Consider the following 12,732-nt stretch of genomic DNA (forward strand, 5'->3'; position numbering starts at 1 on the left):
TGTCATGGTAACAAGCGGCGGATTGTCGGTTACATGTATCTCTTTTTGACAAGTGACAAATGTTAGAATTATGCATCACTTCATGTATCTTTTTAATAATTGCAACTAAGTGCAGGAGTGTGGGAGGGCATAGGTGGTAGGGGAAATCAGAATTCCTGGGCACTCAAGTCAAAGCCTCAAATGCAGAAAAATACAGGAATACTCAAACATTGCATGAGTGTAAATATATATTTTTTGCATTTGAGCCATCCTTTGTTCCCTTGTTGCCGGGGAAACCTGTCGGGAGCAGTGGCCGAGTAGAACACGTGACCTTCGCACTTGTTGTAGACCGATTAAAGGTGTGTTCAGGCCAGATTTAGTTTGTTTTTCATACTGCTCTCTCTCTCATCGTGTTAAGAGTGTCCATTCCAGTCCAGAAAGCAGCATTACAAACGGTCAGGGAGGAAGAACAAGCAAACGCAAATGGATGACTCAGGCGGAACCCACGATCAAGGTCATTATATGGAGAAAATTACATCCAGACAAAATTTGAATGCTGGACTACATGTTTATGACTATGTTTTTATCCCACTGTACGCTCTCTGTCTCTCAGTGTTCTTTTTGTTCTGTGTTCCATTTATTATAGCATTAAAAAAACAACAGACAAACAAAGCTGGTAAAATAAATGATCAAAAGCCCAAATGAACCTCGGCTCTAGTCATTGTTTATTCCTGGTATTGACCTGATTTAGTTTCGAGTTTGTCCCAATTTTCTAACCAACCTAATTTTCCAATTAACCACGCCGCCTCTGTAGGTAATGTGCAGGTAAAACAGGTTCGCGTCCCAGTTTTTGTCCCGCTCTGACCTTGCAGCGCCCTCTGCAACGCCTGAAAACGACAATAATATACTTCAAAGTTCAAAGTGGCGTTGTCTTGTAACGCAAAACCAACACACTCGAGCTTTCAAACTTCCCTCACTTCATTATGATAGACTGAGACCTCGGGATGAATCGCAAAGCTCTCAGGATTTGATGCAATAATTGATGAACATGACCCTAATTCGTAAAGCGCTGGGGAGAACAAAGGCGCAGTCTGGAGGAGCGGCAGCCGGCGCAACACACTCCACCAAATCATACCACTCAGGAATTAGGCCTATTGTGCGTTTTTGGCAAAACTGGAACTGGTAATTTACAACGACGACAGAACCTTTTAGCCAAGACACAAGTTTAGAGACGCCAAATGCAGTAGATTAATCATATTTCCATCTACAATTGATGAAGCTTTATCGTTATTTGTTTGGGATTGGCTTCACAAACTTGCCATACTTTAATCTTATGGTTTAAAGTAAAACAATCACGTCTTTGCGGCTGAATAATGGCGACACTTTCAGCAGCTGTTAAAGATATACCAACCATAATCCAGGGGAAATTTGCCAATGAATTCTGAACTGTGTTACACTTATTTACTAAACTAGCCACGGGTTTCAGCTTTATTGTTGATTTTGTGTTAATTGTGACGGTAATGGCCCTAAATGTACATAATTCTGTCTGTGAGATCACGTGAACCCAAACTATTCAGGGTTTTAAAGGAATATGATGTAGTTTTCCTGGTGTTGAGTCTGAAATGGGCCTGTCACCATCACTTTGATGTGCAATATATTGTTGATGACCCTATTCCAAATGAACCATGTCGTAAAAAACATTATCTGTAATAAATAAAGGGCAGAACAAACCAATTAAGTACTCGTTTCTGAAGCATATTATGTAAATTATTCAACCTTCTTCAGCTGAAATACAAAATAATAGGGTTAGACAGTCTTTTCTTCTTCATTTCTGCCTGGAATGTTCAACAAAATGGCAATAAAAAGACTTGTAATCAAATATGAGCAAGAGAAAGACGTTTATATCGTAAAGTGGATCTTTCCCGGCAAAGCAATAACACTTTTATGAGACAAGAAAAGCTTTACTGTTCTCAGTCCAAATTAAAACGTATTTATTTCTTTCCTTATTTAGATTCCAAACAAGATTAATCCTAGTTTAGTCCAGTTCCCTCAAATGTTTTTAGTGGAACTCGTCGTGAGAAGTGTACTATCTAAAGGTCTACAGGCCTTAGAAAATCATTATATTGTGAGAACCTTGCGTGACTACTGATGCTAATCTCCATGCGTTGCTGTAACTTCGTCTTATCTCGCACCGACCCGTTGGCGAGCAAGCCAGGACGGGGCAGTACATACACGAAAGCGCACTCGGAATTACAATGTGCTCCGAGTTTGTTATCCAGAAGTGAGAATGACAGTGTTTTTACTGGACTTTCGCCATCCGAACCGTCTAATGGGCTGGCGCCGGGACGAGCGTTGCAGCAGGCAGGACCCCGCTCGCCTAATGAAGCGTGAAGCTGACCAAGCGAAAAGCCAGGACACAACTCCGGGAGCCCAAGGTTGATTTGTTTCTTCTGAGCAGTAAACGGATTCAATTATCTCCACTGGGGCTCGATGTGCGACGCTTCTTGGTCACGGTGTTTCCCGAACCGGAGGTCTTGAAGGGTTTGTTTTTGTTAGCAGTTGTATTTTCTCATTCATCTTTAAAGAATACTGTTATTTTAAAGCAGTTGTACTCAAATAGAAGTACAAAGTAGTGACCCAAGAAAGGATTCGAGGAAGAGTAAAACAAGTACTGTTAAAAAGTTGCATTGGAATTTGAAGTCATTTGAAAGACAAAACGTGAAATGGTGCGCAACATCTGGTATTTTCAAAAGATAAACCGCAAAAAGGACAATGTCGACACAAATGTTCAAACCGTTTAAAGATGAACGCTTCAGTCACTCTTGGGAAAAGTAACGGCAATTTGTATTCAAAAGAGAGATCTGTTTGTCACAGGAGGTGGGTAGTTCTCAGATACATGTAAGATTTGTAATTTTTTCTGTCTATCCTTTGGAACTTCCAGAACCATAACCTTGTGCCATATTTAATGTGTGTCTGTCCGATGACAATCTATATTTATCTTTTTCTTCTCTGTTTTTTAGAACAATGAGACGGGGCTCAAATCTGGGCTAAAAACAGTTGTTTAAATACAGTTTTTCTTCTCTTTTTAATTAATTTCATAATGATTCTTTTAGTTTATTTCTTTGTACTGTGCCGTTAATGTATTGTGTTCAGTATAGCACGTTGAATTACTTTACGTACAAATTGTGTTTTACAAATAAGCCCATTAGGGTCACTACTTTCCCCCGTACCTTAAAGGAACGTTCTTCTTCATCTTATACTTGAGTACAGCGTTTGTTTACTCTACCCTGCGTAGCTACGTTCTACCCGACTCTTCATGATGAAAAATGTCGAGAGATTGTCGCTGAACTCCATCTGCACGTGCACCGAGGAGTGAAGCGGCTTTCATCAAAGCTACAGCTGCTGATGTCAGCGTTGGTTAGCGGCCTGGTTGAGGAAGTTTGAGCGCTAAAATGATCAGAAAACACAACATTACCACGGTTTAAAGCTGCCAAAAAACAGATTTGATTTGGATATTTTGGGTCTTTTGCATGTCGACAGTCAAGATCAAACTGACATGGTGCATGTGGTGTTTCTCCATTTATCTGGCTTGCATCTGGGCAGGATTTTACATGAACTGAAAAGGCTTCTGGGAAAACTGCGTGGACTGGACATTGATGATAAATATAGCTGGAATATTGAAATCATTTTTAGATTCTGGGTTGGTTTGTGTCTCATTTATCACAGCTTAAGTGCAGAGGTGATATTTACTGCTCGGTTCTCATTCCTTTATTTCTATTTTGGTATTGGTAGTGTTAATTTAAGCAGACTATGTCATTACACGTGTCCTGCAGCTACACACACGTCGGGATAGTGTATATACTGACATTCTCTCTCAATCTCCCTCTACTTTCCCACAGCCTCTGAAACAGCCTTTCTCTCCTCAATTCACCCTGGAGAGACAAAGAGACCACGAGAATGGACTGTTTAGCAAGCTTTATTTGCAAGTTATTTGGCGCTCAGACCCCGGCGGAAGACGTTGCAATCATGGGCACTCCATGATCTATTTGTATTAGATGTCTCCCCCCGGAGCCTGGAGACTGGTGGTGGTAGATGTTAAGAGGAGGTAGAAGATGAGGGGAATGCAGAGGAGGAGCTGGGGAGGTGGTGGGTCGCAGTACGGTTTGAGAGGCCGAGCCATCTGCCTGAACGATTAAATGCGACCGCCTGGTGCTGATTGGGAGCAGGGAGGAGTGACTGGGAGCGTTGATTGGGGATGAGGAGCAGGTGCTCGGGCCATGGTACAGACGCCCCCTGACCTTTCACCCTCCTTCTTTGGCCAGGAAAAACTGAATAACCTCTTTGGGATAAGCGCAGAAACCTGGGAGAGTCCATGGTGAAGTGAGGGATCTGACTCTCACAGACGGACAGGCGGGCGCCCGCTTGAGTGCGATGATGGCGCTGGGGAGAGGGGTCCTTCCGTGGTGGCCTTGACGTAGAAGGATGGAGTTAGGTCTTCCAGGCTGAATTTACGCAGGCTTCATTACTTTTTGCCTATTGATTATCACACATTTTTAGCTTCATGTATTTTAGATGTTGCTGTGAGCCTCGCTTGCCCTCATTTCAATCCTAATAGTTTAGTTGTTAAGTAGGCTCATGCCAGATGAATTCTCGTTACATTTTTTTCTCAAACTCTTGAGGTTCATGTGGTCGGACTCACGTTTGTTCAGCCGCTGTGGTCCTGACCAATCACAGCGCAGCATTGCAGTTTCGGCGGGAGTCAAAAGGTCAAACCTAAACAAACAAAATGGAAACGCAGACAGACAAACTTTGGCCTGTTTTAGCAGATTTACACACACTCATTTGTGTTTTAAACTCGTGCACATAGAAGTTTGTGTATTTGAGGACGGGGAAGAAATCTGTGCTTTTTTCTCTGACTGGATTTAGCAACAGTTTGACTCCTCGGCCCTCTCCTTGAACCGACACCTTAACGTGGTGGAGGGGTTTGAGTGCCCGAATGATCCCGGGAGCTATGTTGTCCGGGGCTTCATGCCCCTGGTAGGGTCTCCCAAGGCAAACAGGTCCTAGGTGACGGGTCAGTGCATGTTGGACTCCGCCAGGGCTGCCCTTTGTCACCGGTTCTGTTCATAATTTTTATGGACAGAATTTCTAGGCGCAGTCAGGGGTCGGAGGGTGTCCGGTTTGGGGACCACAGGATCTCATCTCTGTTGTTTGCAGACGATGTTGTCCTGATGGCTCCATCAAACCCGGACCTGCAACATGCACTGGGACGGTTTGCAGCCGAGTGTGAAGCGGCTGGGATGAGAATCAGCACCTCCAAATCCGAGGCCATGGTTCTCGACCGGAAAAAGGTGGCTTGCCCTCTCCAGGTGGGTGGGGTGTCCTTGCCCCAAGTGGAGGAGTTCAAGTATCTCGGGGTCTTGTTCACGAGTGAGGGAAGGATGGAGCGTGAGATCGACAGGCGGATCGGTGCAGCGGCTGCAGTGATGCAGTCGCTGCATCGGACCGTTGTGGTGAAGAGGGAGCTGAGCCGAAAGGCAAAGCTCTCTATTTACCGGTCGGTCTACGTTCCTACCCTCACCTATGGTCATGAGCTTTGGGTAGTGACCGAAAGAACAAGATCGCGGATACAAGCGGTCGAAATGAGTTTCCTCCGCCGTGTGGCTGGGCGCTCCCTTAGAGATAAGGTGAGGAGTTCGGCCACACGGGGGGAGCTCGGAATAGAGCCGCTGCTCCTCCACGTCGAGAGGAGCCAGCTGAGGTGGCTCGGGCATCTGTTTCGGATGCCTCCTGGGCGCCTCCCTCGGGAGGTGTTTCAGGCATGTCCCACCGGGAAGAGGCCCCGGGGAAGACCCAGGACACGCTGGAGAGACTATGTCTCTCGGCTGGCCTGGGAACGCCTCGGGATCCCCCCGGAGGAGTTAGAGGAAGTGTCTGGGGAGAAGGAAGTCTGGGAGTCCCTGCTCAGACTGCTGCCCCCGCGACCCGGCCCCGGATAAAGCGGCAGAAGATGGATGGATGGATTGACTCCTCGGCTTCTTCCTCTTGTAGAGAATTGCTCAACAACAGGAATGACTGAGATTAGAGTTAGTTGAAACGTGGCTATACTGTGGAACGTTCCAAGCAAGGCAATTATATCTAATGGAGACAAGCAGTAGCCGGAAAAGTGACATAGTGCGCCTTTAAAGTTGAATTTTGAGGTTAAATTCAAGCACATACTATTGACCTAAGAGAATACAATGAATAAATGTTGAATTTGACTATGTGATATTCCCTTTTGTTTTAGAAGAGCCCATTGACGACTACAAGATGCTGCCCCCGGTGGTGACCCTCACTGCGTGCTGTAAATCCAAGGTTAGATGGACAAAGACGAAACCACAATTTTGCACAAATCCACCCATATGGATTTCAGGACTTTATTGAGCAATAAAAAATATACACCAAGGAAAATAGCATTTTCCTTATATCTTCCATAGTGTTGCTCTTCTCTCTCAAAATCTGACCCAATACTTTCCACAGACGGCCCATAATCCAAAATGAAAAATTTAAAAATAAAAATGGTTTTCAGTTTGACAGTAAATAGTTTTAATTCATCCAAGCAGTTCCGTTGCAGCACGTTTTCTGTCACTGCAAATGTTTCCCGAAAAGTAAACACATTTGGTTTGGTCTCAGTTTAGGTCGTCACATCTGAATCTGCGTCTCCGTAGATATCTGCCAGTTTCTGAAACTCGGGTCCCCAGTCATCCAGGTAATTGTAATCCTGTTCCGACTGCGTCCCAAACGAGTCTAAGGGGCTTATCGTCCCCGCCGGAGATCCCAGTCCCTCGAAAGCGTACGTTTGGAGCGAATCGTACGGAGGCCCGCTCGTATCCATGTCGGCATCCACCAGTTTGTGTCTGATAAAGTCGTGGACGTCGGCTTGGTCGACGGACGGGCTGCCGGGGTTGTGCTGGGGCAGTACAGTGCAGTGCGGTCTCATGTCCGGTCGTACATCCCTCCTAAACTTGAGCTCCTCCGCGGCGGCCGGGTTCCGTAGGGCGATTATGTCGAAGGCCTCGGTGTCCTCCTCCCCACCGCCCTCGTCGTCGTAGGTCACCACGTTCTCTCTGATGTCTTCCTCGGAGATGATCAGCGGCTCCTTCTTGCTCCGTCGCAGCGTGATGAACAGCACCACGATGGCTGCAACACACAAGACAGAGACTGGTTAGAAATGAAGTGCTTGTTATCCATGTCTCTTTGGCCTAAAGTCAAGTCCCAAGTTTTCTGCTTTCATTCTCAAGACCTTTCAAGTTTTTGTACCAAGTTATCAAATGTGGCTTGCAAGCCACACATAGAAAAGTGAAGAGGGGCAACTATGAAATACATAAATTCTTAAGAAGAAGAAGCATCAAGTCGAGTCCCATGTCACTGGCGATCATGTCCAAGTCGAGTCCCATGTCACTGGCCTTCAAGTCCAAGTCGAGTCCCATGTCACGGGCCTTCATGTCCAAGTCGAGTCCCCTGTCACTGGCCTTCAAGTCCAAGTCGAGTCCCATGTCACTGACCTTCATGTCCAAGTCGAGTCCCCTGTCACTGGCCTTCAAGTCCAAGTCGAGTCCCATGTCACTGACCTTCATGTCCAAGTTGAGTCCCATGTCACTGGCCTTCAAATCCAAGTCGAGTCCCATGTCACTGGCCTTCATGTCCAAGTCGAGTCCCATGTCACTGGCGATCATGTCCAAGTCAAGTCCCATGTCACTGGACTTCAAGTCCAAGTCAAGTCCCCTGTCACTGGCGATCATGTCCAAGACGAGTCCCATGTCACTGACCTTCAAGTCCAAGTCGAGTCCCATGTCACTGACCTTCATGTCCAAGTTGAGTCCCATGTCACTGGCCTTAAAGTCCAAGTCGAGTCCCATGTCACTGGCCTTCATGTCCAAGTCGAGTCCCCTGTCACTGGCCTTCAAGTCCAAGTCGAGTCCCATGTCACTGGCCTTCATGTCCAAGTCGAGTCCCATGTCACTGGCCTTCAAGTCCAAGTCGAGTCCCATGTCACTGGCCTTCATGTCCAAGTCGAGTCCCCTGTCACTGGCGATCATGTCCAAGACGAGTCCCATGTCACTGGTCTTCATCTAAAAGACGAGTCCCATGTCACTGGCCTTCAAGTCCAAGTCGAGTCCCCTGTCACTGGCGATCATGTCCAAGTCGAGTCCCATGTCACTGACCTTCATGTCCAAGTCGAGTCCCATGTCACTGGCCTTCAAGTCCAAGTCGAGTCCCATGTCACTGGCCTTCATGTCCAAGTCGAGTCCCCTGTTACTGGCCTTCAAGTCCAAGTCGAGTCCCATGTCACTGGCCTTCATGTCCAAGTTGAGTCCCCTGTCACTGGCCTTCAAGTCCAAGTCGAGTCCCCTGTCACTGGCGATTATGTCCAAGACGAGTCCCCTGTCACTGGCCTTCAAGTCCAAGTCGAGTCCCCTGTCACTGGCGATTATGTCCAAGACGAGTCCCATGTCACTGGTCTTCATCTAAAAGACGAGTCCCATGTCACTGGCCTTCAAGTCCAAGTCGAGTCCCATGTCACTGGCCATCTTAGTCCATTTTATCAAGTCATCAAAATAGTGACTCAAGTCTGAGTTCGAGACACATTCTCCCCTTCACAGTCACATTCTGAGAGTCGCTGGGTTTGAAATGCAAAACTTTGGACACCACTGTCTGTGCCGGCTGACCTTCTACCGCCCCGTTGACACACTGTACAATACAAAGGACTGAGGTAACACTAATTGGTCACATAGAATAGGTCAGATTCACTTTCTTGAATATCAGATGGGGGACAATAATAAAAAAAAACTGTGAAATATATACCTCCAAATGGGGCACGCACAAATCTCAACCTAATTTGCTCTGACAGGGAAGTCATTGAACTCTACGCCAGTTCTTGTTTCATGTGGATGGTTCAAGTAATTAATGAGATACTAACCATGAACCGTGACAAGACATTTGCAATTTCGCACAAAAAAAGATCTGCCACAGAATTCCCCAGCTCCGCAATTTCAAACCAAATTGTCCAATGACATCTTGTGAACAGAACCTGACTTGCTACTGCTACTGCTACTGCTACTGCTATTACTACTACTACTGCTACTACTACTACTACTCCAAAGACAGAACACTTTCACACTTTGATGCAGTCATTTGACACACAGATATGATTTAAAACGGCATAATTCCCAGTCCATATTTGTATTCTTGTACGTGATCTTGGTCCAACTACACTTAAACATCAGTCGTATTGGACGATTACAGCGATAGTCAGTTGCTTCCGTTTTGTGCGTGTCCATCTGCCAACAATCCAATCTGGACTGTCTCAAAAGTAATCGAGACACCGATGATGCAGACAGGATCAATCAAGGCGCCAAAGAAAGTCAAATGGAGCAAACCCTTCACCAGAAACGTGACACAGTGGAACTTTAGGAGGACTGAGTCGAGTAGATACTGCACGAAACAGGATATAATTGCAATACAGTGTGTGATATGGCTGTACTGCAATATCACTATTTTTTGCCATGTTTGAATTTACTTTTTGACTCAATTATTTCAGTTGTATTAAAACTAATATATTCAGTCTGTCAAAACTTAACAGAGAAAAAAAAAACAGACTAAATCGAGGCAAGTTCACACTGAAAATCCAGCTCTTTTCATGATAAAGCAGTACAATCCTGTCAGATGGAGGACTTTGGTAATTGTGATATATTTACCATGTCGCAATATCATTCGTTGCATCAGCCGATACTCCAATATTGATACGATTGCAATATATCATAGTCCATCATAAATTACCGAAACTGTTTTGTTGAAAGACACATAACATCCATTGTTGCTGTTGGGATTTTGCACTTAAGTGTTGACATTTGCAGTGTTAGTAGTAGTAGCGCTTGTAGATTTTTGTACTTCTACCACAATTTAACCCACCATTTCATGTCAAATACGACGACTGAACTTCCATCCAATGCCAAGGAAACCTGTGTACATTACTGACTGAGCACGTGCGAACAGCGCTCCAGCGCCCACAGTAACGCGCGCATGTGTTTTTTTTAATGCTAATGTCGCTCTCCCGTTGTGAGTCGGAGAGTTGTTTGTTAAAATCACAGCTTGAGACGGTTGGACACGACGCGCTTCCGTAAACAGCAAACACAATAAACTGGCAGACGGTTGTGTGCGCCGCGTCCACACCGCGTTTTCCCCGCCAGGGCACCGAAGCCAGCCGGGCGTTTAGCAGTCCTACATCACTAATACGCATTATGATTCACGCCGTAACGGTTTTGACAATAAGCGCATTGTTACAATGTTTGTGGCGCATTTGATCCCCCGCCACGTTCCATATATTAACAGAATGCAGTCGGTTAACCCCCAGTGGAGTGCATCCAGTTGATTTCAGTCAAACGTATGTTACATAAGGACCCCTGCTATGTTTTGCGCCTTATTTGATGGTCACAGTGGCTTCATGGCAAAAAACATATTCATACAGCTAATGTCATAATTAGATCGTCTTTAGCTGAATAGATTCGATATTTAAATCATTATATGTACAAAAAGGGTAGTTGTCACACACACTGTTTTTAATCCAAGTTATCGTCTCCTTCAAGTTCTTCTTTTCCTTCTTCTTCTTCTTCTTCTTCTTCTTCTTCAAGTTCTTCAAGTTCTTCTTCTTCTCCAAGTTCTTCTTCTTCTTCAAGTTCTTCTTCTTCTCCTGCTTCTTCTTCTTCAAGTTCTTCAAGTTCTTCTTCTTCAAGTTCTTCTTCTTCTCCATGCTTCTTCTTCTTCAAGTTCTTCTTCTCCTTCTTCAAGTTCTTCTTCTTCTCCTGCTTCTTCTTCTTCAAGTTCTTCAAGTTCTTCTTCTCCAAGTTCTTCTTCTTCTTCAAGTTCTTCTTCTTCTCCTGCTTCTTCTTCTTCAAGTTCTTCTTCTTCAAGTTCTTCTTCTCCTTCTTCTTCAAGTTCTTCGTCTTCTTCGTTTATTGGCGAATGGCACTCATCAAATCAGCTGTATCTACGCCACTTATTGTGCTGGAATATGAACCAGAGATTTCTACTTCCCACAAAAGAAAGTCAGATAAAAAGAAAAAACAAAAACACCCAAAAAACTAAAACTGAATTATATTAATCAGGCATGACTCGTTCAAGAATCTGATTAAGGTCTTCTGCTTAACACCTTTTAAACATGTTTCGAATCAGAATCAGAAAAGGTTAATTGCCATTTTCAATGACCAGAATTCCCAAACAGAGGAACTTGCTTTGGTGAAACATAAAACAATGAACAATGATAAAATCAACATATATAAGTCAAAAAGAACAATTGTTTAAATCAGCTATGGGATAAACCCCTAGTGGTATAAATCCAGTTGTAGACAGACTTCCTGGTTTCTCAACTCACTCCTTAAAGTTATGTAACTGCCTTTTATTTCCAACGGTTCAACAGAAAACACTCTTGGAACCATGACTTGTAAAAGACGCAATCCGCACAATATCACCCATGTTTTTTTAATTGGTAATGTATTAGATTTATTAGGCCGCAGTTATTTCATTATTTTGTTTACGGATTTTTTAAATGAAATATATTGAACAGGCAGACAAAGTATAAATATAATTTCAATTTCAAAAGATTTTTTCTTCCAGGTTTACCCAAAACGCACCACGGGAGGAGAGTGTGTGTGGGTGGGAGGGGGGGGGGTGAGACGCGGCGCACAGGTGAGTATAACAGTAGATTTAGCGTGTTTTGCATTGGTAGAACTGACGCTTCTAAGTGTGCAGCCTTAGTCACGGCAAAACGCGCTGGAGGAAATGTGGTAAACGGGTTTAAAATGTGCATTTGCGATATAAAGGCGCGCAGCAGACAGGGACGGAGCGGCACCGTCACAGACTCCCGTAGGAAATTGCTTCACGCACTCTTATCTTTTGACTTAATACTGCTTTTTATATTTCATTTAATGCTATTTTGCATTGTCGGCGGTACTTTGTGAATTTTTTTTACAATTTATTTTATTTATAATGTAGAAATCAATAATCTAAGTGCGGCGGATCCGTAAACCAAGTAATAAAATAACCGCGGCCTTAGATTAGATTGTATAGAACCATAAGAAAGTCCTTTTCGTCCAGTCAGCTGCAACCGTTAGCGCTCACGGTTATTCACGCAGATGTGTGTCGTCGGACCGTCCTCTTTACTGGACCTGGAGAAGATTCCATAGCGGTGATTTGACCCGTCTAATTACCAATGACTCAACTCTCCAGAATGTCTTGACCATGATCACCGTGGTTTTTTGCGTGGTCTGGCGAACCCGTGAGGAAGCGACTGAATAGGCGACTTTTACATTCAGTGGAAAACGCTCATAATAAACCTCGGACATAGTTTAAGAAATGCTGCGTTTCCGACGGAACATTTCACACGCAAGGTGACATTTCCATCTAATGAAGCAGGTGGCAAACTCCCCGCCAGCACAGTTCCACGAAACATATCTAATAAAGCCTCTTCAACGAGAACTATTTCGGTAGCTGTTCGTTCTCGAGACACAGGTGTAAAAGCCGGCGTTGACTCTTAATGAAGTGCGGGAAGGGGAAAAGCGGGCGCGGCCTGGGCCTCGCTCCGTCCTAATGAGAACCGTGGCTCTGCGGTAAGTGGTGACCCCTCCGTGCCGTGTTAACATTACATCTATTTAATCAAATGGCACGGGGCGGCTCGCACCGGCCTGTTCGGCGGGGAGTGCATCTTAAAGAGTTCAT

The 12,732-nt window shown here is 44.8% G+C and overlaps 1 protein-coding gene across 1 annotated transcript in view; it reads right to left on the minus strand.

Moving 5' to 3' along the window:
• Nucleotides 1-6,360: 6,360 nt before the first annotated feature.
• LOC140364358 (cadherin-18) overlaps nt 6,361-12,732 on the minus strand; it is a 193,260-nt gene continuing 186,888 nt past the window's right edge. The window contains exon 11 of the mRNA XM_072450452.1: nt 6,361-7,158. Coding sequence (XP_072306553.1) covers nt 6,653-7,158 — 506 coding nt within the window. The 3' untranslated portion in view covers nt 6,361-6,652. The remainder of the gene's footprint in view (nt 7,159-12,732) is intronic.

Source organism: Eucyclogobius newberryi, unplaced genomic scaffold (genome assembly GCF_026437365.1).
Source record: "Eucyclogobius newberryi isolate DKJ021-1_F unplaced genomic scaffold, fEucNew1.0.hap1 SCAF_18, whole genome shotgun sequence".
NCBI lineage: Eukaryota > Metazoa > Chordata > Actinopteri > Gobiiformes > Gobiidae > Eucyclogobius > Eucyclogobius newberryi.